Genomic DNA, 26,492 nt, shown 5'->3' on the forward strand with positions numbered 1-26,492 from the left:
CACCCCCAAATGACTACAGTCTCAACCAATGTCATATGGAGCAGAGAGCTGCCCAGCTAAACCCAGTCAACCCAAAGAAACATTAAAGATAATAAAATGGCTGTCTGGGAATAAATTCCACTAAATTTTAGAATTACTGTGTGTCAACAAAAAACCAAATCAGCCTAAAAAAGTTCTTAGAGACAATTTAGCTGAACTTCATAATTTTGCAACTTTGGAAAATCTTTATATTCCTAGTGCAGGGCTACATACCCAAAGCCCTACAGCAGAAAGCAGGCAGGTAAACAAGAGTGAGTCAGGCAGGTGGGTTCCTACCTCCTGCACAGGAGCTAGACTTTTCAGCTCAATCTAGTTGCAAGTAGGAATGTGGTTCCAGTGTTGCCAGAGCTTCTGATTTTTCAAGAGAAGTTGTAAATCCAGAATTTTTATGCAATGCCCCTTTAAGTGTTAGCAATCAGTTAAAAACAATACTGTCTGTCAAACAAAACACTTCTGTTCACCTTATATAACCTAGGGTTGCCAGGGTTCAAACTATGTCCTGGGGCACTTCACAGGCAATGTCCCACTGGACCCTCGCCACAATCCTATGAGGTAGTACTCGGATTTTACCTACTTAGAAATGTGGGAACAAGCTCAGGGCAGTTTCTTGGTTTAGCCAACTTTACTAACTGCTCAGTGGTAAGGCTGGTATTTGACCTCAGGCAATCTAACTCCAAAGCCTATTTTTTAAACTTTAAAAAAAGTTTTATAGCAGAAAAGGGATTTTTATTAAAAAGATACTGGGTGATTGTCAGAACTTCCTGGTAAGGCTAGACACTAGGCTTAGGAGCTACACAGGCAAGAAACCTCACCTAAAAGTCTGTCCCAGATCTGGTCCAGTGAAAACACCAGCAGGCACAGTCACTGCAGTTGCAGTGCTAACACAGTGACACTGGGCAGGGGCTGGACAATGGCATCAAAGCTGTTGCTCCAGGACACTGGCAGTAGCTGGCTCCTCTGCTTCCACTTGTGCCAGGATAGATTAAGTCATTACTTAAGAGTCAGAGTTCTGGGCTGAGTACTTATAATTAGCATGGCCTGGGTTATGTTCCCATGTTGTTCAGGGGAGGCTGGGAAAGCAAATATTTTGTCATTCGATGAATTTTTATTAAGCATCTGCTGTGAGGCAGGCACTTCCAGATGCTAGGGAAAGCACAAGTAGAATAGGTAAACCTTTCCTCTACTCATGAAGCTTCCATTCTAGAAAGGGGCAGACAGACAATAATCAAATAAACAAGCAAAACATAAAATTTATCAAATGGTGATGAGTGCTATGAAGAAAAAGAAAGCCAGGGGCAGGGGATTGAGACCTGCTAATGTGTTCTGAGAGGTCCTTACTGATAAGGTGACATATGAGCAGAGACCCAAATGACGTGCAGAATCTGCATCTTCAGGTTGTGTGTGTGTGCGTGTGTGTGTTGGCGTGGGGAAGTGCCCACACTTTTAAGTAGAGAGACCCTACCTCCAGTCTCCACCCACTGTGAGGCCACCATTATTCTGTCCTTCAAGCTCTGGGAGGGTACAGGAGGAGTTCTGGGACAAGTTTTCTATGCCCAGTGAAACTGTAGGAACAGACCCTGAAGGTCCAGTCTTAACAGTGCAACTACAGCAGTGACTAGCTACCTGGCCATGAGCTTGGGAATCTGGGGGAAATTTTGGTGGGAAAGAGCCAGGACTAATGAAAGAGGGTGTATCTGAAAGTAGACGTTTGTAGGCACTCGCTTCCATCAATTGTGATTCTAGAGATGCCTGTCCCAGGGCAGTGATTTCTAAACTTCTTTGATCGTGTAACCACTCTAGTAAAAATCTTGTGCCTCCTCCTTTGTATTTATTTTTAAATTATATACATGTACTATTGATTCAACGTAGTAAATACATTTAAAACATGCACAAAATAGAAATAAAAAGTATATTTTAAAAAAGAAAAACAATATTTTGAAAATATTTTTATTTATTAACAGTAAAAAAGTACTAATTTCTCTCAGTAAAGAAAGATTATTATTCTTTATTTTATTGAAAATGCAATGTAATACAGTATGTTTTATTATTTTGAAAATCTTGGTTTAACACATCATTTGGGGCAACAAAATCACATAGTGATAAACATTTCTAAACATCCATTTTCAAATTTCTTCATTGCATGAGTTTCTTTTAAAAAGGCAGTCAGTGCCTCACTTAGCTTTAAAATATCACTTTTAACTTAAAAGGACCCATTAAGTATGTTCATTTCTTTCAGAAGATCAGCTAGGCACCTGTATCCATCAGGGCTCAGTCAGAAAAAGAGAAACCACCGCAGGCTTTTCAAGCAGAAAGGAACTGAGTGCAGGGCATTCAATTCAGTAGACGCTTGACAGCACCATTAGAAGAGCTGCAGGAGTTCAGGAAAGCTGCCACTAACGTTCAGCAGTTCAGAGTACTGGGAGGTTGCTGCTATCACCTAGGTCAGAAAAATGCAGGTCCCCCCACTGCTGACCAGAGCTGGCCCCCAAGTACTCACATAGGGGCTGACAGGAGATTACTTGGGAGCTATGGCAGAACTTTCAGTCTCCCATGGCCTGCCCGTTTTGCTAGGTGCTGCCAGAAGAAAAAATATCACTTTTTCCTCCCACCTACAAAATACCACGTGAATACATCTAGCAGAAAGAAATCACATCCAGAACCTTGAAGGCAAGGAGTTTGGGAACGTTTCCATAGATCTCGCCCCTGTAATACATAAGGATATGGGAATGAATGCTGGCTGCCAAAAACCAGACTTAGAGCACACAGCAGCTTACTCTTCATACCCTCTTGTCATCACAGAGAAGGACGGCAAATGAGAAACACTTGCCTCTTTTGTAAAAGAAAAATAGGTAATTTTTAAGTTTGACAACTCTTGTAAATACTTTTCAGCAAGATAATCATTCCATCTGTCTAGTTTACGGATTTTTATGTCGTTTACTGCCCATTACATAGTAGTTTCTGCCATTTAAATGTCTTACTCTTAAGCAGATTAACCTTACTGATAACATCCTGTAGCATACAGACTGCAGTACATTATAATACTCAGAAGTAAAGGTGACTATTAACCAGCAAGCTGGACTTGCTAGATACAAGCAGAGAGCAATTTATTCCTCCTTCCATTGCTGCTTGTGGACTTCTTCCTCTCCGGCATGAAATCGTGGGTGGCTCACACAGCTTTCCTAGGAAATAACGGGACAGTTGGCTTTTTTTTTTTTTTTTTTTCCTTTCGTTTTAAAAACAGTCCAGTCTGTTTAACATTACAACTCCAAACGTCATTGCATAAGACCTCTCCCCATTGTCAGCTGAGGCTGCCACAGGCTGAAAAATGGGCAGTTAGGGCAGTAGGACACGGCCCACCTACCTACTGCTCTTCAAATGCAACCTCTTCCTGGAACAAGCTAGACTTGTATAGACAGAAAGCAATTTTGTTTTCTCAGGAGTGCCCCTACACACTTGCTGTAATGATTTGTGCTTATGGTTGGATGAAATTTACAGCTTTACTCGTTGAAATTTACAGTTTTACTCTTTTAGGTGACAAACAGGTTAAAGAGTTATCATGATCATTTTAAGAATAGTCTCTTTTTTCTAGGTGTGAATAAGTCTCATCCAGGATCAGATCAAAACTTCAAAGATCAGTTAATTTAACATTTCTCTCCTCCTCCAGTCTGGAAATGTGAAGGAGAATGGGGGTCAAGGTCAGTGTCATTTCTGTTTCTCACTACCTCCTGCCCCCTTGCTGGCTGCTGTTCTGGGCCTGTGGGCCGGTTACAGCAAGGGAAAGAAGAAAGAGGTAAGGTCTTACTTTGTTGGTAGAGATAAGCTGGTGTCCGTGTCCTCCGGGAGCAGCAGATTCCAGTGTTGCTTCTTTTTTTATAGGTTCTCAATAGTTTCTCCTTCTCTGGGGATCTCTCAGCTGTAGTTCCCTTGTAGGCCATGCCTTCTCTAGTTACTTAGAATTCCTGCCCCGGCCCCTTAGTTTCCAGGAGCCTCCCCTCCACTGAGGTCATTCCATCCGTCCAGGTGTTCCCTTTGGCTGGGTTCCTTCTTAAAATGACCAAATCTGGCTCCCTTTCTTGAGAACCACGTCAGGCCCACAGGAACTCGGGAACTTTGGGAGGGTAAACCATTCCCATTGCAGCCTTCTCTCCTCTTCTGTCTTCTCCAGGAGCTAGCCACCTACTCCTCATTTGTCTTTAGACTTTTAGGAGTGAGTCAGACACCAGTTTCTGTGTCCCTCAAACTCCACAGGATGTGTCACGCTCTCCCAATGGTCCTCTAGAAGTGCCCCCCTCATTTGGCATGAGGTGAAGAGGAAGCACCTCCACCCTCTCCTGCTTGGGGAGCAGAAGGGAAATGTCCAGCATACTGACAGCTGCTTCCAAAGGAATCTTCTCACATTCTCTCACAGAGCCTGGAGGTGGGTGCCGAGCTCTTCCTTGCCAGCACTGAGCCAGTGCTTCCCAGTATCTACTTCACAATCTCTTAGCATGTGGTGCACAGGTGATCTAGCTCCTTTTCCCTTTAGACTGTGGATGGACTTGGCACCTACTGTTTTGTTCTCAGCCTTTGGGGTTTCTGGTGAAACTGACACAGAAAGATTCCCACTTTAGTAAATGAAGTTACCACTGTCAGACCCTCCTTATGGAACTCCTGCTCTTTCAACAGGACACCTGATGCACTCACTGCAGGCAGCATGGGACAGTCTGACTTGTGAACTGGACTGTGGGAATGTACAGTTAATATAGAACTTTTTTTGATATTTACATATTAATTATTAAGTATAATCTTATATTAATTATATTAAATTTTAATATTATGTGTTTATATAGAGATATAACTATTTTTATAGAACCTATATATAAGACTTTTGTTTTTTACATTATGGGAGATTAGCTGTGCAGAGAAATCTCTCTCCATGTAAAACACAAAGTCCTGGGTGAAATTTTAACAAACATAAAAATTTTTTTTTTTAAGTTTGACTGAGCTGACAGTAAAGGAAGCCAGAACAACCAGAGGTCAGAAAGAAGGAGGTAAGTGAGCAATAAAAGCAGCATTTGCCCTGAAGATACCTGCTCATTCCTGGTGGCCTACAGTCTAGGTTTTAATTTGCCTTAGGCAGCCCAAAGGAAAGGAAGCCTCTGAGTAGCATGGTAGGAGGTCAGATCATAAACTCTTGCAAAATAATGGAGCCCCCAACAATTGACCTTATTGCTGGGAATTTAAAATATATCCCCGACCTCACCAAGAGGAGACTTATCTGTCTCAACCTCAGCTCAGGGTTGGGTGGCAGGGTAGGGAACCTTCTACAAGAATCCTTAACCACCAGCAGTAACCACTCAAATACATTTGTGGCTGAAAGTCCTCCTATCTCTGTGTCCTTGAAATCCTTAAGATGAGCATTTAGTTTGAAGTGGTCCTGGGTTGGTAATGTTCCTAGAAGCCTGGAAGAAGCAAACTCAAATACTCTTTTAGAGGAACACACTTTAAAACCAGGCCTCAAAAAAAAAAAAAAAAAAAAAAAAAAAAAAAAACCAGGCCTCAAAGAATGCCCAAAGCCAAAGTGCAGGGATACATAATAAAAAATCACCACACACATGCAGAAATAAGCCAGTATAAGCAAGTTAGTAGAAAACAATAAACTGTAGGATTGGACCTACAGTTTGGTTCAAGGTCTGACTCTGGTGCCTGGGACCTTGTGGGTCTGTTGCTCCCAACCCACTAAACACATGCTAGGGCCCTAACCTTGGCCTCTCCCCTTCGTATACATCACCAGCTAAGAAAGCTGCTAAACCCAAGAAAAAACAGGCTCACACCTGAAAATAATGAGGTACTTGAGGAGTATAATCACAACAAAGAGACAGTTAATGGAACATACTGTAATAGACAAACCAGAATGGAACAACACAGATCAAGAACTTAAAATAAGCATAATAAAGATCCTCACAAAGAGGCTAATAATAAGGAACAAGCAGTTACACAGAACCAAATGGAAATATATATGAAACATGTAATAGCTGAACAAACCCAACAGACTGGATAAAAACAATGGCTAGCTAGCTGAAAAGTGAATAATAATCTAGATCAGCTCAAGGAATTTTCCTAGAAGGTACTGGAAAGAGATGGAAAATATGAAAGAACATTTAAGAGATAATAATAATGTCAATATCTGTACAATATGAATCCCAGTAAGAGAGAAAATGGATTTAGGGAAGAGATATTTAAAGAAATCATAAGTAAGAACTTTAAAAAAATGAAAGATAAAAAGGACTCCATTTCAAAGGTCTCATGGAGCACCGAACGGAATAAATATGGAAAAACCAAAACTTCGACACATTACAGTGAAATTTAAGAACATTAAAGACAAAAAACTCTAAAAGCTTCTGGAGAGAAGAAGCAGATAGTTCACAAAAGAATAAGAATTAGATTGACATTAGTCTTCCTAAAAGACACTGGAGACAAAAAAACCAATGAAGTTATATATTCTAAGTGATGAAGGAAAATAACTTAGAATATTATACCCAGCTAAACTGTTACTTAAATGTAAGGATGGAAAGATGATACACTCAGACATACAAGGCCTTAGAAAGTTTACAGCACAAAGGGTCTCTTTGAAAACTCTCCTGCTAAGTGAAATAAGTCAGACAGAGAAAGACATATACTGTATAATATCACTTATATGTGGAATCTAAAAAATACAACAAACTAGTGAATATAATAAAAAAGAAGCAGACTCACAGATATAGAGAACAAACTAGTGGTTACAAATGGGGAGGGGGAATGGGGAACAGGTAACATTAGGGGTAGGGGATTAAGAGGTACAAACTATTAGGTATAAAATAAGCTACAAGGATATATTGTACAACATGGGGAATATAGTCAATATTTTATAATAGTAATAAATGGGGTATAACCTTTAAAAATTATGAATCACTATACTGTACACTGTAACTTATATAATATTGTACATCAATAAGAAAAATAATAAAAAATATAAAATATAAAAAAAGAAAACTCTCCTGGAAGAAGTACTTTTATATATTTAATATACTAATATAAGTAAATTATACTTAATACACTACATGCTTAATAAGCATATGAAAAGATGCCCAACACCATTAGTCATTAGGGAAATGCAAATCAAAAGGATGAGATATCACTTTATACCAACCAGGATAGCTATAACCAAAAAAAAAAAAAAAAGGAAGATAACAAGTGCTGGTGAAGATGTAGAGAAATTTAAACTCTTATACATTGTTGGTGGAAATGTAAAATGATCCAGCTACTGTGGGAAACAGCTTGGTGGTTCCTCAAAAAATTAAACATAGAGTTACCATATGACCCAGGAATTCCACTCCTAGGTATACACCCAAAAGAACTGAAGACATATATCCTACAAAAACTTGTACACAAATGTTCATAGCAGCATTATTCATAATAATCAAAAGTGGAAACAGCCCAAGTGTCCATACTAATGAATGGATAAATAAAAATGTAATATATTCATACAATGGAATATTATTCAGGATATAGATAGCTGGGATATTAAATTTAATATTAGGGCAAAAACACATCATAAAGAAAAATGAGCAACATTATATATTGGTAAAAAAAACAATAGATCAAAAAGATATAACTAAAAATAGAACTACTATACGACCCAGCAATCCCACTACTGGGCATATACCCTGAGAAAACCATAATTCAAAAAGAGTCATGTACCACAATGTTCATTGCAGCTCTTACAATAGCCAGGACATGGAAGCCACCTAAGTGTCCATCGACAGATGAATGGATAAAGAAGATGTGGCACATATATACAATGGAATATTACTCAGCCATAAAAAGAAACGAAATTGAGTTATTTGTAGTGAGATGGATGGACCTAGAGTCTGTCATACAGAGTCAAGTAAGTCAGAAAGAGAAAAACAAATACTGTATACTAACACATATATATGGAATCTAAAAAAAAAAAAAAAAAAAAAAAGTGATTCTGAAGAACCTAGGGGCAGGACAGGAATAAAGACGCAGATGTAGAAAATGCACTTGAGGACACAGGGAGGGGGAAGGGTAAGCTGGGACAAAGTGAGGGAGTGGCGTGGACATATATACACTACCAAATGTAAAATAGATAGCTAGTGGGAAGCAGCCGCATAGCACAGGGAGATCAGCTCGGTGCTTTCCACCTAGAGGGGTGGGATAGGGAGGGTGGGAGGCAGACACAAGGGGGAGGGAATATGGGGATATATGTGTATGTATAGCTGATTCACTTTGTTATAAAACAGAAACTAACACACCATTGTAAAGCAATTATACTCCAATAAAGATGTTAAAATATATATATATATAACCAAAACTAACATCAACATTGTAAATCAACTATATTTCAATAAAAAAAAAAGAAGAAAAGATATAACCATAATGAACTCAATAAAACTCATGGTTCCTTGAAAAGCTAATAAGAACAAACCTCTGCCAAGACTGAATAAGAAAAAGGGAGAAGATGCACATAAACAAAACAGAGAATGAGAACAGGAAAACAAATACAGATACAACAGAGGTTATAAGAATAAAAAATATTATGAATACATTTCTAAGAAATTTTCTGCAAGTGGGTTGATTGTACATAGGTGTTATAGGAAAAGCACTTGACATAATTCAACTCATACTTATGATCAAGATTTCCAGAAAATTAGGAATAGAATTTACTTAACTTCATAAAAACTATAAACCAGAAATATAGAATAAATGCTATAGTTAATGGAGAAAATTTAGATATTTTCCCATTAAAATAAGAAACAAAGATGGAAACTCCCTGGTGGTCCAGTGGTTAGGACTTGATGCTTTCACTGCTGTGGGCCCAGGTTCAATCCCTGGTCGGGGAACTAAGATCTCACAAGCCACGCAGTGTGGCAAAAAAAAAAAAAAAGAAAGAAGGAAACAAAGATGGCATTTTCCCAACTACTGTCTACATAGTACTTATTAAAGAGTCTAATGCTCTAAAATAAGACATAAAAAGTGAAAAAAACTGGGAGAGGAGATTAAACTGCCATTATTTGTAGAGTGTATGATTAACTCAGTTGAAAAGTTAATAAAATAATCAGACAAGTTATTAGAATAAGAGAGTACAGCAAAGTTGCTGGATACAAACGCAACTTGTGAAAATCAGTAGCATTCCCTGATCCCAGCAAAAGTCACTAGAAAACATAATAGAGATTAACATACCATACTTAAAATCTACAACTATAAAGTACCTAGAAATCAATACACAAACAATACCTTTACAGAGAAAATTTAAAAGCTTTACTAGAAGACATGAAAGAGGATTTAAATAAATGAAGAGATATACCATGAATGAGGTAATTTAACATTAAAGATTCCATTCTTTGTAAACTACAAATTAAATTCAATCCTAATATTTCAGCTAGATTTTTTGAATGGAACTTGAAGATTTTATTCTAAAATTTATATAGAAGAGTAACAATTCACGATTAGTTGAGTGAACATGGAGGAACAAAGAGGGAGACTCTGCCTACTAAATATTAAGGGAGACTATAAGTCTATACTGGTATGGAAATAAAAAGAACAATGGAATGGAATTGAGCTCAGAATAGACCACTGCATATATGAGTATTTGACATATGATAAAAATGGTACCAAAAATTAATGGGAGAAATACTGACTTACTAAATGGTGCTGGGAAGAAACTGGCCCACTAAATGAAGAAAAATAAAGCTGGACCCCTACATTATACAAGGTATAATGGACAACAGATGGATTCTAAATGAAAAACCGAATATTCAAAAAGAATGTAGGAGGATATCTTTGTGATCTAGGGGAAGGGAAATATTTAATAACAAACCCCTCAAAACATAAATTAGACAAAAATTGACTATTAAAAAAGGTTTTCTGGTCAATAAAGGATGGCATAGGCAAAGTTAAAAAGACAGGTAATAGACTGAAATATCTGACATGTCTGAAACTGTTAAGAGATTATTATCACAACAAAAAGATGAAAATGCAATAGAATGAGAACAGATGAACAGGCAATTCGCAGACTACCTATAGCTTTTCTCATGGTAATAAGGCATTGGAGACACCCTAGATATCCACCTCTAGGAGGACGGATATGCAGAAAGTGGTGGATGCATCATATGAAATACTATGCAACACGTAGGATGTACAGAGAGCAACGTGGACCAATATAAGTGAGAAAAGTAGAAAACAGCACAATTTATAGCACAGGACCATTTATATAAATTAAAATTGCATACACACAAAATAACACTACAAGTTTTAGAAGGACGCATGCATAACAAGGGGCACATATCAAAAGAGTAAGGGTGGGTACCTTTGGGACAGAGGGAGTGGGGACTAAGGAAGGAAGGAGAAACCTAATTTATAATAAAATGAGGGAATGAGATCTTGTATTAAGTGATGAAAACCATGTGCTATGGATTGAGGCACATGATTAATGCATTGCTTTGCATTTGAGGTACAATAGAGCAGAAATAAACTATATACAACACATACTAACATACAGTTTGGAAATGCAGCAGCCAATTGGCTATGAAGGGAGAGGCAGTAGTTGTCAGAGGGCTACCTGTGAAACCTGACACTTCGAATGCCAGGGCAGAGACAGATGGCTGGCTCTTGGTGACACTGAACCAGCCTATAAAGCTTTACCTAAACTAGGTTTACCTCTAGAAGGCTCACTTATATGAATCGAAAGATTCCCTTAACTGTTTTGTTTGATAGACTTCATTTTTAGAGCAGTCTCCCTTTACTTTTTATGCCAGGGGTTTGACACCTGTGATGAAAGAATTTTAACTGATATTTATCCACTCCTGTACTTTTAAATATATATATATATATTTTAAGATTTTTTAAAACACTGGTTTCACTTCTGTATTTGGGGAAATTAGGAGAGCAAGAGGAAGCACGAATTTAAGAAGAAAAAGGCAGAAAAGAGACAGGATAATAGTAGCCACCATTCATTAGCTCTTCTTATGTGCTAGGCACTATGCTAGGTGCTTGCCATATCTTGTCTCTAATTCAACAACAAACCCCACCACTGGGAATTACCCCTGCAGAAATGAGGAAACAGGCTGAAAGGAGATCCGCATCTTGTCTAAAGTGCCACGGCTTCATAATGGGGACCTGAGAACCCAAGTCTGTTTAATGTCAGCCTATTCTGCATGCTGTGCCACCCTACTAGAAAAAAGATAGTGGGAAATAGTGAAAGGTCAGACACAGGGACACAGAAGAGGTAACTATACACAGAGACAGAGAAAACAAGCCATGTCAAGGCACATATTGATGAGGAAGAGCAATCATACTAGATGATACCTGCATCAGAGGGGGCTGTCACTGTCCTTGGAAAAGCTCATGATCCCACCTGCAAGCTAACGCAACCCTTCGTGCACCTCGAATCAGTTCTTTTACTTCCAATTTTCAAAACTCTGTTTTAGAAAAGATTTATTTTCTCAAGTATTCCTCAAAGCTTTACATAGATATGAAGCAATGCCACAGATTCCAGACACCAACTTTCAAATCTGGAATGTTAGTCATTATTATCCATTACAAAACAAACTTTTGACTGTTGGTTTGATATGCATACACAGACTGCAAATACCTAAAGGATATCACAATTTGACCTGTGACAGTTATCTAACTGCCCATTAATAAAGAATGGATACAATAAATTATGGTACTATAACTATGGAATACTATGAGCTGTCAAAAAGTGTAAGACAGACCTCTATGTACTGTGTGGAATAATTTCCAAGATAATTGAGAAAAAAATGCTAGGTCTGGTAGAGCAGATATGTACACTAAATTTATGTTAAAAGGTCAGATGCATATGTATACTTTTAACTGGAGAAATTGGTAGCAGTGGTTGGTCTGAGGGAGGAAAATGGGGCCATGGTTAGGAAAGACGCTTTGCGTTCACTGTATAATCATGTATTTGGTACTTTCTTTTTAACTAAGTGCAAGAATAATCTTTTCCAGAAAAATCTTTACTTTAAATCAAGCAGTTCAGGTGTGTCTTCCCTCTAAGCCAGATCCAATTTTGGGATCTAGCAGGGTCTGAGTGGAAGAAATAAATTCTTTTCTTTTCCCTTCTCCCAGTGATGAGACAGCAAGAGGCTCCTTCCCATTTCTTTCCCCTTTTCCTCAACTAAGTCCACCTACTGTTTCTTAAAAAAACCCCCAAACCAAAAATCTTGCTCATGTTATCCATGTTCATTGAAAATACATTTAAGTAAAAGGACAAAGAAAAAAGCATTCATTTCACCAATCTTTATATTTTGGCGTGTACGTCCCCCCATATATTTTTTTCTGTGCCTATATATGTGCATTAACACTTATAACTGCTCTTTTAATACATGGACATCTTGATCATTTCTTATGTTAAAACAATTTTGTTTAGTAGTATTATTTTTATTTACTTAACCAATCCCCTCTAGCACATTAGATTGGTTCCAACTTTTACTGTTATGAGCAACACAGATTAACACACTCCTACAGAAACCTTTGTACAAGGCCATTTTCCCCTTAGAATAAATTTGTAAAAGCAAAGTAGCTCCATCACCAATTTGTTAACTTCTGCCTTCGAGCTCCATCTACAGTTGTCGATTTTCTTAACTAGCCACACTCTTTTCTGTGCCAAAGCTAAGGTCTGAGACGGTTTCTTGACTACATGGACAAGTGTAAAACGTACTTCCTGATTCGGAGTTTTCTATACTCCTTTGAACCAGCCCCCCTTCTGGACACCTGTCCCTCATTCAACTCTAGAGAACTGGTTGCATTTCTCTACCTGCTTACTTCTCGGCTCTCTAAACTGACTTGGTTATTCTGAAATCCTTAACTCCTTGGGCCATGTTTTTTCTTCTTAAAAACTTTAAGAATATATATATATACTATATAATAAATAATAAAACAGAACTGGTATGAATGATAATAAAAGCTAACATTTACCTAGTACTTACTACGTGTCATTATGCTAAGTGCTTCACATGCCTTATATAATTTAATGTTAATTGAAGTTACATGAAAAAAAGTATTCCATGGTCAAATAAGCTTGAGGAAATTATGGGTTTAAAAAATCTGGTTTAATAATGGCACCTTTAATATGTTAACACACATTTACAAGATGGTGACAACATAGTTAAGTGTAGTCTTATTATTTAACTACAGATTTCTTGTTACTCTCAAGAACACACTTGCAAAGCTGTCCTTAAATGTTACTAGTTTTTCATAAAAGCACTTGCAGCCTACCCTCCTCCCTGCATGAGGACCATGCCTTTTAAATTCTTCATCCTGATGACAATGCACTGAAAATACACTTACGTACCACCACTCTTATATTTGGGGGCTTATGTTCTTTTCTGTATCTTCTATGCACATACACACTTACAAATGACGAAACCGTTCAGTTTCTCTGACAAGTTGCTTTCTATCTTTTCATCCTTTTCCCACACTCTACCTGGATTTCTAAGGTTGAATTCTTTTTTACTTTTTTTCTCTTAACAATATTTTTCCTAAAGAAGTCCTCCACAAGACTAAAAGATGCTCACCTATGCAACTAATTCCTGTATCTACAACTGCAAGCCTTGATCCTGGAGGCACACACACACACACACACACACACACACCCTATAACCTGAAGGAAGAACCTGGTGAGCCTGCATTCCAGACTCCCCCAGTCTGGCTTCTCCTACTCACCCCAACGTCTACCTCAGAGCAGCCTGGCCTCCTTCCTGTTTCTTCCTGACTCCGCTCAGCATGCTCCCTTTTCCTCCTTCCCAGCCAAATCCCACTCATTCTTGGAGGCCCAGTTCAAATGCCATCAACTTGACAATTCTCCCCGGATCTTTCCAATCCAATCTCTCCCCTGCTCTGAACTCAAATGTCAGATGGCCACGGACCACACCTTTGTGATAAATTTTGAACTGTTGTCTTTTAACTTCTCATGTGATTGCAAACTGTTTGTAAATATATGGAGGGTGGGGACTACGCCCTTACCTCTGTATCCCACAGCGCCTAGCGCAGTGTGAAACAGGCACGAGATACTCAACCACCACCGAAAGAATGAGATATTAAAATCCAAGGTAGTCCAATGATACAACAGACACGAGAATAATATGTACATTCCTCTTTATTTAATACAACAAACACATAACACATACAAAAAGAAAAAACACTCATGTAAAAGGCCCTGTCACAAAGGATAGACAGGAAAACATCTACACTGAATCAAATAAGGCTCCTGCTTTAAAACAGGGGTTTGCTTAGCTACACCTGGAATATGAGCAAGGCTGTTACGAAAAAAAAAGAAAAAAAAATCCCTGCACTGAAGGAGTATATCAATGGGGTCAATTTACTAAATTCACAGATCCACATTTAGGAATGTTCAAGTCCTCTCACATGTCCAAAATTCAACAGGATTTTATGAAATGTGATTTTTTTTTTTTTTTTTTTTTTTTTGGTTAAAAAAATTTACCTGTCCTTCTTTCTTCTTAGAAAATAGTGACAAGAGCTCTTTAAAAACTAGAGACCAGCAAACCACCCAAAGTTTGGAAAGCTTTACCATTAAAGTTCAAAAAGTGTGTAGAACTGAGAATTCAAAGGCAAGATGGCAGTGGGAAGAAGAATTTAACTTAGTCATTTCCTGGTCAATCACTAGGAAATACAATGGAAACAGCTAGGCTCAGTGCAGGGTTCAGTAGCAGCAGTTTGTCCATATTCCTGCTCTCATTAGAGCCGGAAATTAAACAAGCACCAGTTCATCTCAAAAGAGCCTTATACAAACACACACACATACATACCCACACCCATCCACATGTCGTCACCACCCCCTTTTATTTAAATTTATTATTATTTTTTTTACTAAAATAATACAAAAAAGGGAGACAGGTATATTTACAAAAATCCATGGCTGGTACAGTACATAATTTTTAAGACACACTAAATGCTACAATCTTTCAGGTCCTGAGATTATTACAAATATCAACTCAAAGCTGTGTTCAGGTCCAGTTTTAAAGGAGGAAAAAAAAAATCCCAAAATATTAAGTCACACACTTATTTAAAATACAGTATATCCCTTCAAGTTAGCAAAAACACACCTCCCTATAAACAAATGCAGTACAGTAACCAGGGCCTTTCACCCGAAGGAGCAACAATTACGTAGGCTCCTTCCTTCAAGACTCGCTGTAAAACATGTTGGCATCTATATCAAGTGTGGAGGCGGCTAAAGTGAGAACATGATGTGTAACTGGAGGGAAGCTCCTCTACAGAGTGAACGTTCACTGTATAAATAAGTCCTGTTTTTCCTTCTGTTACCAAACAAAAGTCTTTCCTTTATGAAAATTCATACTGCAAGGGTTGGAAATATGTGCTTAACCCAGACTAAAGATCAGAATCCTTATTTCCAATCATTTATAGCAAATAGGCCTGCAGTCCCACAATAATTTTTACAACTGCAAATAAATTTTCTTGCTTGTAATAAAAGAGAAAACACTCATCACTTGGTTACCGTGGTAGACTTTGATTAACATGTTATTTGGGGCACAAAATTTTCACCAGCCAGAGATTTCCTTTCCTTTTCTTTTTAAGCTTTACAATGTTCAGCGAGCAACAAACAAGGGCAAGCTCCAGATTTACATACTCTTCTTAAGAACAATTAGATATTTTTGATACATTCTATAATATAGTTTTTCAATGACAGCCAACAAAAGAACAGTACAAAGCTTGAATCCTTTCTCTGGAGGCTGGCCAGGAAATTACGTATAGGTTGGAAACCTACCTCTACTGGTGAAAGGGCCCCTTGCTTATCTGAAGGTCTCAGAAGGTATATGTAATTAATTATGTAAGCATAGCCAGGATTTTAAAAGTTGGCCAAACTTGGTCAACTTTCCGACTACCTATATAAAACAGTAATACATTTATCAACTGAGAATAACTTCTCTTTTAATGCCTCTGGCCAAAATTGGGGTAATTCTTGGTAATTTCACAGGTACAGGAAAGAAAACCCAATATGCGGGCACAGGGCACACTACCCCTGCAAACAGAAAAGAGAAGCAAGAAAAGGAGGGAAGTTTATGGCCGCAAGGACAGAAAATATAATATAGCTGAGATGTGACAAATAAAGGGCAGGTGGTCACACAGAAAAACGTGCCACTTGGCTGGTCTTGGTTACTGCTGACTCCTAAATGTGCTTAGAGGGTAGATGGAGCTGTTAACTTCAAAAACAGAAGTATCTCCAAGTTATCTTAGGTAATAATCGTCTTGTTTGTATTTCAATTAGGTTTCCATTAGTGCTGTATTACAAAATATTTTAAAACTAGATTAAAATAGAATTATATTATTATTGGCAAATGGGAGCAAATAATGTATAGAGAGTTTTCTGAGGAACATAAAATTGGTACTAAGGATTCACATGGCCTATCTGACTCAGACCTTTGCAAAGTAGGTTTATTCCAGGGGAAGTAATGAAAATAAGCAAGGCAGAGTATTATGTGAACTAAGAGCCCTAACAAAGGTCTGTGTCTCTTCGGAATAACCTTGACGAGTATTGAGGAAGCCATGCAATGCAGCTACTACCACATTATATAGTAGGGAGATCTATTTTTAACGCAAAGAAGAGAAAAATAATTCAGGTCACCAGTGACGACTCTAAGTTCTAGACATACAGACCCCTTTGATTTTACTACTGAGATTTTTAGAAGTATTCTTGACCTGTTTGGGTAACAGTTCGGAAAAGTGTCCAAAATTGAAGTACTAACCCGATCTAAAATGTACATATGTAAGAAAGGCTGGAAAAAAGAAGTATTACAGTATGAGAAAATTAAATAAAGATCACAAATAGTTACGTTCAAGCAAATGGTACTTTGGGAGTATCTGAGAAAAATGTACTTTAATACTAAGTTATTCAAAGGCAGTCTGATTAAAATCTTACCAGTCCCTGTCTGAGTCTGTGCTGGGATGTAAACAGTCTCCTAGAAATGCCTACAGTCTTTACTTTTGAATTCAGTGGAAACACAGCATAGATGGCCAACGTGAGTGAGAAAAGGAGGTGAAAGACAGTTTAACCTTTCCTCCCCTGACTCTTAGCAACTTATATTCTAGTGTAGCAATTGGTTGATGGAATGGTTAACTGAAGAGCTCAGACTAGAGGAAAGAAGAATGAAGACTAAAGAAAATGAAGAAATAATAAGAATTTGACATTAATATTCAAAGCTACGTTTTAATTATAGTCTGACCATCTGTTTAGCTCCACAAACCTGAACACTGTGCCACAGAATCTAAAACTTTCTCAGAATTGAACACTGGGATGGTTTTATCTTAACAACCCAAAGACATGCCATGATTCTAACTACAGTTTGCACCAGTATCTGTACTTAGTTTTTTAATATAAAGTTCACATTTTAGGATAGATGAACACACAAAATATCTCTATTTTTATGTTTCCATTAATTTTCCCTAGAGGAACAAACACACATTCAACAAAACCCTTATGCCTTATTTCTTTGGGTAGAAGTCTTAATTAACATCTGTTATTTAAAGAATGGAAAAAAGAGAAAAAGTGTGGAAAATTTGTGTGTTTATCTGCATAGTTGATATTTAGAGGCTACTAACTAAGGCTTTATCTGGAAAAAGCAACAAAAAAACCAAAAAGTGACTTTTAAGGAAAAACATCCTATGCTAGAGATTAAATGGGCCTCAGCCAGTTCTGGGAATTAACCCAGAGGCTTTGTCTGCTTGGGCCTGGCGCTTTCTGCTGACTCACTTACACTGGATAATCTGTTCCTCATCCCCCTACATTCTCTTTCCTGACCCTGAATATGTGCTACAATTTAAATCTACATACACCCCCTAACAAATGTTGCTAAGCATTTGGCTCAGAGAGGTGGCATCCATTTTTTCCTGTTGTTGTTGTTTCCAATGATAAAAGGAAAATTCTATGTATTACTGCTTAATATACCCAGTGGAGGGTAGGATAAGATGACCTTCCTTTCCTCTTTGGAGTTGAGCAAAACATGTTTCTCTCTACCCCCGCCCTCCCCACCCCCTCCCCAGCTACAGGAAAAGAATCCTGCCTCCCCCCTCTCCCATTTTCCTACCACCTGAGCAGCTGATGGCTCCAACTCTTTCACGGTTGAAGAAGCATAAATTACAAAGGTAGACTGGCTAAAAGTACACCCAGCTGACTGTATGTAGTGCTTGCCCCTTCAGTGCAAAGCTGGATAAACCTATAGTTACAGCAAGAGTACACAATCTCAATTTACAAGAAGGAGGAGACTCCCATTCATTCTTAGAAAGTTAAAAGTTTAGCTATCCCTCACTAAACAAGTAATATAAGGAAATCAGACTGAGAATATGGCAAAGTGAGGCAGATAAAATGTTTGGGATCATTAATCAACTCCAATAACCAATCGTCCAAGCTTTAGCTAGCTTCAGCTCCACAACCTTGGCAAAAATCACATGTGTAATAATACCATAAATGGCTAAAAAAAAATCTACTTATAATTGAGAAACTTAGTGTTATTTACCCCCTCCCCACTTATTAACCTGAAACTAAGCATTTTATCCAACCACAAATATAATATGTTTAAATAACAAATATGTATCTAAATTAGAATTCCAGTGATTTTTTTTTTTAAACTTAAAAATCATATGGTACTTTTTTATACCCATCATAGGGAAACATTTTTTAGCCTCTGCAGGAAAATGATAATACTTTTTTAATTATATAGGACATTTTAGAAAAACTCAAAATATTTTTGAAAAAGTCTCTGATATCCCTGGGAGGTAGGTGAATATTATTATACCCAATTTTCTAATGGGTAATCTGAGGCACAAAGGTTAAATGATATTCCCCCTAAACATAGTAATTCAAGAGTAACATGCCTGAACTGAGGCCACCTGATAACCGTCTTGCTATCAGGTAACACTACCAGGAGCCTCTGCTTTCTCCTTTTTGGCCACCAGTCTCCTCAGTTAAAATGTAGTTAAAAGGGGGCATTTATTAGATATATCTGTACTGGGCTTTGAGGATTGGTTCAATTTAGTCTCCCTTAACATGTCACATCTGTTTTCAACAAGAAACAGATGAATATTAGCTATCGAATATTATGTTATTTTGCTCAAGGGAGAAACATAAATAACCATTAAATCGTATTAAGCCAAATGTAATTATTTGGCAAATAAGAAAACTGAAGCTCTCTCAAGAATGCTATGGGTTATATGAGTGTTTTTCCTCAGAATCTGAAGTCTTTTCTACTTCTAAGTTTATTAACCTTTTGACAGATATGCAGCTATATGAATTCTTCAAAATTATTTCCAGAAGAATACATGATGCATTTTTAATATTGACAAAGTTGCTAACTTCCTTCAAAACTCAGAAACAATACCATGGTTCTAACGCTAGCTCTCCCATGTCTTTAGTCTTGCCTGCCGTTGTGTACCTTATCAATTTGACCCAGAAAGACTCTAAGATTCTTGTTATTCCAATGCTTTCTCTAGTGTTATGCACGCCAAGTTTGAAGGGCACAGAGTAGTGGATTACATCCAGGAATAGTCAATGAGTCCACTAAATTTATTTTACTTGTAATAACTGACTTATTTTATTTATATCTATATCTATATCTATATATCTATATCTATATATATATCTATCTATATATATATATAGTTATAGTTGTTGTTGCTGTTGACGTCTACAAACAGATATTCAAAGGGGGAAAATAGTATCTTGTGAAAAGACAATTTCCCAATCTACCCATTTGAATTGACTAAAAGCAATGGAATAAACAAGGCAGTTTTGCAAGCATTAATAGGGGAGTGCTCAGAAAGGATGCAATGGTACAGCAGCTACTAGTTTTGTATATATATTACATATGTATACATATATATACAGATATATATATGTATGCATGTATGTATGTATCTTACACATATATCCATATTCATATAAGGAAAAGGAAGAATATTATAGCATGACATGATCTTGGCAAGTTTTGAGATTCTTCCTCCTGAATCCCCTGACGTATTAGCCTGTACTTTAGGATATCTGAGAACAGTTTCAAAAGAAGGGAAAAAAGAAAGAAAAAAAAGGCACTTAACAAAGACAAAGGCCTGAACTGAGTATGTTTTAGAGGAGTAATATAAGCCATTTTACCAGAGCTAAGAAACGATCTACAGAGTTAAACCTTTCCCCTTAAATTTTATAAAGTAAAATTAACATGTTTGTAATCAGTCATTTACCTACTACTGCATTTTTCTTCCACATCACTATTACAAAAACAAAAGCCCCCTAAAAGCAAAAACAAAAAAAACAAACAAAAAAACAATCATACATGCACAATAGAAAGTAAAAGTGCCCTTTTGAGAACATAAGGTCAGCAGAAACTACAGTGCTGAAGCACGGGGCAAGTTCTCACGTCTGGCCTTACAGATTACAGATTCCTCTCACCCTTCTAATTTAAAACAAGACAAAACAAACATCAACGAACAAAAAAAGCAAACAAAAATTCAAAACCTAAATGATGATAAAAAAAGAATACAGGGACCAGTGTGCTTTTATGGTACACCCCTAAAATAAAGTATCCTAATTCTATACATGGGCCAAATTATATGACAAAACCTCCTAGAAGTAAAGAACTGTAAATTAGATTAAAGTTGACCATTACAGGCAAAGTTCATTTTACAAATGTAGCAGCAAATCTGATAGATAACTGGAGTTCTAAGAGATGATCCCAAGGGACACAGCGTTCTCATAAGCAATGGCAGTTTGAATAACAGTAGAATTCCATTTCAGAAAATGTCTTGAACCAAGTAGAGGTGGAAAGGGGTGTGGCAGAGGGCAAGGAGAGGAGGAAGGTTAGGGGTGTCTGCCCTTTCCAGACCTGGGTAGTAAACAATTTAGATCTGCTTTGGGAAAAAAAAAACCCTGGGTTAAAAATCTTTTCAGGTAAGTTGTTTTCAAACAGGTGTCAAACCCACAGCATTCAAACGTGTGTGTGCCCAGTTCTTCCTCCTACCTGGGTGATATGATAAACCCTATTCAGCTTCTCTGATATTAAAAAATGTAATTTGGGCTAACAGCATCCATCAAAGGGGTGGTAGGCATGAAAGAATGTACTAACACAATCCTCTGATTCCCTCAATCTCAAGATTCTGTGACTTCAGATTAACCTCACTTCTTTCCCCAAAACTTAATTTCTTCAGGCTGCTTTAAAATCATGATTTCTTTTACCCTCTGATCTCAGAAGCATATGAGAAAGAATTATAATCGACTTATGATTAAATTATTGCTTACATCTATTGTGGAGGCTCTGAATGAGCTTGACACTTTGCTCTCAGTCTCCAAGTGAGGCTCAGCTCTGCTATCTCTGGAGACAGCTCTGCTGACCACTCATTATTGCTCGTGAATACTGAGGATTAACTTGTATGTACAGTAACAGCTTATACATCAGTGAAGGCAATTTAAAATACGAGACAGTTGAAAACAGCTTACTTTTCCTGAATCAAGAATCCCGCTGAATGGGGACATCATTGTGTGCTGATTACTTTTACACTGGGATGTTGCTAATGTTCTTCAGAAATACACATTGCTCTATATCCTTTCCAAATTACTCACCATTTTAAAAAATAACATAATTTGACTTTCAAGTGCAAAAATAGAATATGAGTCACAAGCCTCTGTGCTAAAAAATAACCGATTTGTATGTATGATTTTAGTAAGACAAACTGTAAAAATAGGTGACTGTACAGTATGGACACCATTTTCAATGTTATGGCCTAGAAAAGAAAGAGGTATTTACATGTAGTAACTCTTTGATCATACTTTTTAAGAAATATAAGGATGTTGGTTTCACTTGTACAACATAAAAGGGTAGTCTTGATTGGAGTGGATTAAGGTAGTGAAAATGTGGTGCAGTGACGCAGAATCAAGACCGAAGAGAAAAGAACAGAATCTCCACGTATGAGAACTCCTCAGAGCCAAGGGCCTTCAGTTATTTTTACCGGTTAGTTATAAACGATACTGGGGGAAGAACTGATAATCCTGTTCTTCTCTAATGAAGACAGAGTCATCAGGGATCTTCACATGGCGTGATTCAGCGTTGATGGATTAAAGAAATTAAAGTTGTTACTCCTCAACTGAAAGTCCTAATGAACTTATATATAGATAAATATATGTGTACAGATACACACGTACAGATGAATACATGCACAACTATCCTCAGGAAGAGAGATTAATGTGCATTCTGACTTCTCTCCTGGTATGGGAAGTAAAACAAAGGCAGCTTCCCAAAGGAAAATTCCTGGAGATTAGCAAAGACTTCTTTTTTCTAAATTAAATAAAAGCAAGAGGTATGCTACACTGGAACAACTCAAGAACTGGGTAAGCTTCCCTAGTTAAAAAACCAAACAAACTTTAATCAAACATACTCAATTCAAGTCAAACCTATCTGCACCATCCCAATATCCTTCCAAAATATCCACCAGGGTTGATACAACATTCTTATTTGCTTTACCGGTAAACTAAATTCTTAGAGGCAAGTAATTATATCAATGATTCCTTTGAAATAATCCTTTCCTCTTACTGTAACAAGTTCTTAGAACTAAAGTTTTCAGTTATTAACCTTTTTTTTTTTTTTTTTTGCTATAACCAAGCCAATGTGACTCTGAAGTCAAAATACAGGCTTACAGATCTAAAGAGATCTGTGCTCATTTATTCACAGTCCTAAAGCTATTTGGAACTTCTGCTCATGAAAGGAAAAAAAGGGCCTGGTTAATACCCTTATCTGAGTAAACGTAACAGGATGATTTGTAATGAAAACATATGCAAGGAATCTTGCTACTACCAATCTGATGCTGGTTTTTTTAGGTTAGTCTGTCATTGTTAATGGATCAAGCTTACACTATTCTTGAGTACAGTTTGAAAACATTCAGAAGCCTAAATAGGAAGAAAAAAGAGAGACTAGAACAATGATGAGGTGAATAAAAACCCAAACAAAATGCATCCAAACATAACCATAAATTTCTCCCTTAACGTCCTTTGTTGAATATGCTATTTGCATGAGGAAGCTATAATAACGGAGTCTTATTATCTGCAGGTTTACTCACATATCGATACTCTGAGTAAATATTAGTAAAGCTTTAAAATCCCAAATGCTCCAAATCAATTTCACTACACTGGATATAGGGAGTAAAAATACACTATGATTGTTATAAAAATAATCCCCTGTACACATAATGATCCTAATTTAATTCTTCCCTTTAAAATACCATCTTCAAAATTCCAAAAAAAATACATATATGCCATTTGAATGACCAATGAAGAAGCACTGTAATGCACACTTATACCTGTTTATATCAATAGTTAATAATCACCTGAAATACCACTAGCTAAAAGAACAGAAGGAGACGTTGTGAACCTGAGGTGATGTTGGGGGAAATTTACAGTTCATACTGGCAGGCCTGCAAAGGCTAAGTGGACCAAAGCCACAGCCCTATATCAAAGATCCCCTTTTCTCAAGAGGAAAATGTGAACACAGTCACGTTTTAACATCAAGAATGGAAATAAGAATCAACCAGTCAATACCAGATGCACAAATCACCTGAAGAAGAGAGTTAAGTACCTGCTTCTGAATGGAAGATGTAATTGACCCTTTTACAAAAAGGGAACATCTAAGTTTTGTCTGTTAAGAGCAACGGGCTCAATTTTTTGACTTAAAAATGTAATATATATCACTGTGCTAAAATGACTTTCCTGAAGCATCTTTAGTCCACTGATTTACATAGGAGTTGCTACACACTGGAGAAGATTCAAGTTTGTTCAGGATTTTTGAGGGTACATGATTTATACTCAGCTACTGTCTGTATCAGACATAGGGTCATTAACTTTTTTTGTGGCAAATTTGCTGCACGGTCCACCCAGACATGATCATTACTCCTGACAAACTGGCCTAATTTCAGATATATTGTCTTTTATTATGCAATTATGTCTACAAGTGTTCAGATCCAACCCCCAGGATGGATGGAGTTTACCCAAATCCTCAATTTCCTTCTTCCTCCCCCCGGGAAAAATCCAATTTGTATTTCTGTGGGTTTGACAACTGAGTCTCTTTCAAGTCAGTTAATATGGTAACTTTGTCTTTCTTTAGAAAAGACCAAAAGGTCACTAACTTTGCACGAAAGCATTTCTTCCTCCTGCACCTGGCTTTACTCAAGTAACGTTTTCTTTTCTTTTTCCTCCTCACCACAGTGCTTGGGACGAGAGAATGTAAACATCGACAGAACAGCAGCCCTACGACCACATGAGTACTTTTCCATCAGGTCGATTCCATCAGCCAGCCGAGTGTGTCATCTCCTTTGCTTGCTGGGAAGTCACTGAGATTTCCGTGGTAATTTAGTGTCCCCTTTGCTTTGGCCTCCATCTGAGAAAAGAGATGTTTAATTGGTATGGGTCGGCACGTAATAAAAAATAAAAACAAAGCAAAAAGAACAATTAACTTTTAATTTTCACATGGATGATGAGATTGCTAAAAAGATAACCTTTCGTACCTTACATGTTATAGCATCATAGAGGTTGAGAACATAAAGGAGATAAAAACTCAACAAGAATGATCCTCTTACCTCAAATGACTATGGTTTAATTGGTTTTCAGTGTCCTAAAAATACTATTTCAACAAGTATTTATTATCTACCTCACTGTAAGTTGTGTCAAATGCTGTGAGGATTATAAAGAAACATAAAAGACATAATCCCCCTCCTTCAAGGGACCTACCACATTTTTTGATTCCTTTAGAAGACAAGGTCAATTTCATTTTCTTGCAAGCGAGATTAAATTTCCTGCCATGACACAGCATTTAATAACTCTCAATTACTTATGTAAATGATTGGACCACACTGGTAGTGAAAACTCCAGCTGAGTCTTTGTTTTAGTCCTAACCTGGCAAAAGTTGTAAAAGGTAGGAAAGCTTGCTACTGGGAACAATGGTTTCTAGTTTTACATATGGCTATGTAACTTTTACTGGGAAAATGTTGATCACTCTACTTAAACTGGACACGAGTAGGGCCCAGTGACCTCGAGAGATAATAGAATATAGAGAAAATCTCTAATAGATCATTCATTGCCTTAGCAAGGAAAATTAAGCCCCCACCAGGCCTGAGAGAAAAAGAGGGAGGCACAAAGGGCAGAAATACACAGGTGTAAAGGAACAAATTATTGCATTCAGTAACAATCTTAAGGCTGGAGGAGACCACAAAAGTCACAATGCTAAGTCCACTCGTGTGAAACCTAAATTACTCGGGTGAAACATAAGCAAAACGAAAAAACTGCCTCCACTGAAGAAAAGATGTATCAATGAAACAAGACAGTTATTTCAAAAGCTGTATAAACAGAATATTATTAAAATGAACTTGGTGACAACATCTAAGGAATTGACTTTTCTATTTTATAATGAGGTATTATACCCTTGCATTTGTAGACAGAAATGATTTGACTTGAGGCATAATTAAATTCATAAAATGGCAAAGTGGGATTTTGCTCAAAGAAGCTTTGGTTAATTACCAAAATAAAATACTCATATTAACTGGACTGTGCAATTCTTTAGACCAGGGTTTGGCAACTATGGCCCGTGGGCCAAATATGGTCTGCCACCTCTTTTTATGAATAAAGTTTTATTGGAACCCAGCCACACTCATGCTACATATCGTCTATGACTGTTTTCCTACTGCAATGGCAGAGTGGAGTAGTTGTGATAGACTATGTGGCCTGCAAAGCCTAAATTATTTACTATTTGCAGCTTTATAGAAAAAGTTTACTGACCCCAGTCTTTAGACTAGATAAGGTCAGAAAATTAACATTAACTGAGCTCTTACTATGTACCAGGTACCATGCTAGAAGCTTTAAATAAATATTTTTGTTAAATTCTCATAAGAAGCCCATTAAAAACATCTTGTTGTCCCCAGTTTACAAGCAAGGGAAGTGCAGGTCAAACAAGTTAGACTTGTTCAAAGCGGCAGTCCTAGAATTCAAAAATCCCAGCCTGATTCTCAAATTTAGTGTCTCATACTTTAAAATGTTTTTACAATGAAAAATTATAAACTTTTTAATTTCAATTACTTGGAAAATGCCGACAGTCTTATTTCCTTTCTCCCTCTGGAACAGTGGTGCTGGCCAGAAAACAAGATAATGTACCTACACCTGGAACATTGGGGTCATGTTGAACCACAAGAATCCCGGGTGTCTAATTCCTTGCAGGTTTCTACCGTTCTGCCCTCAAACATACAGCTCTAAGCCGGACTCATCCTACCAAGCAGTGGTCAATACCCAGGGCGGAACTACCTTAAAGGGTCACAGGGCAATTTTCCATAAGCATTTAAACCTAATCAAGAAGCCCAGGAAGATCAGTACTGTTGACACTTGTGCCTACTTTGTGGTC

General features: G+C 37.3%; 1 protein-coding gene across 4 annotated transcripts in view; it reads right to left on the reverse strand.

Annotated features, from left to right (window-relative positions):
* Positions 1-4,206: 4,206 nt before the first annotated feature.
* UBN2 (ubinuclein 2) overlaps positions 4,207-26,492 on the reverse strand; it is an 87,899-nt gene continuing 65,613 nt past the window's right edge. For 3 of the 4 annotated variants that reach the window (XM_036863245.1, XM_036863246.1, XM_036863244.1), the window contains one exon: positions 22,687-24,482. In XM_036863245.1, coding sequence (XP_036719140.1) covers positions 24,433-24,482 — 50 coding nt within the window. In that variant the 3' untranslated portion in view covers positions 22,687-24,432. Of the gene's footprint in view, positions 4,624-22,686; positions 24,483-26,492 lie in introns of those variants that run through there. The other variant, XR_005021205.1, reaches the window with a different exon arrangement.

The sequence above is a fragment of the Balaenoptera musculus genome, chromosome 9 (genome assembly GCF_009873245.2).
Source record: "Balaenoptera musculus isolate JJ_BM4_2016_0621 chromosome 9, mBalMus1.pri.v3, whole genome shotgun sequence".
In the NCBI taxonomy this organism is placed as follows: domain Eukaryota; kingdom Metazoa; phylum Chordata; class Mammalia; order Artiodactyla; family Balaenopteridae; genus Balaenoptera; species Balaenoptera musculus.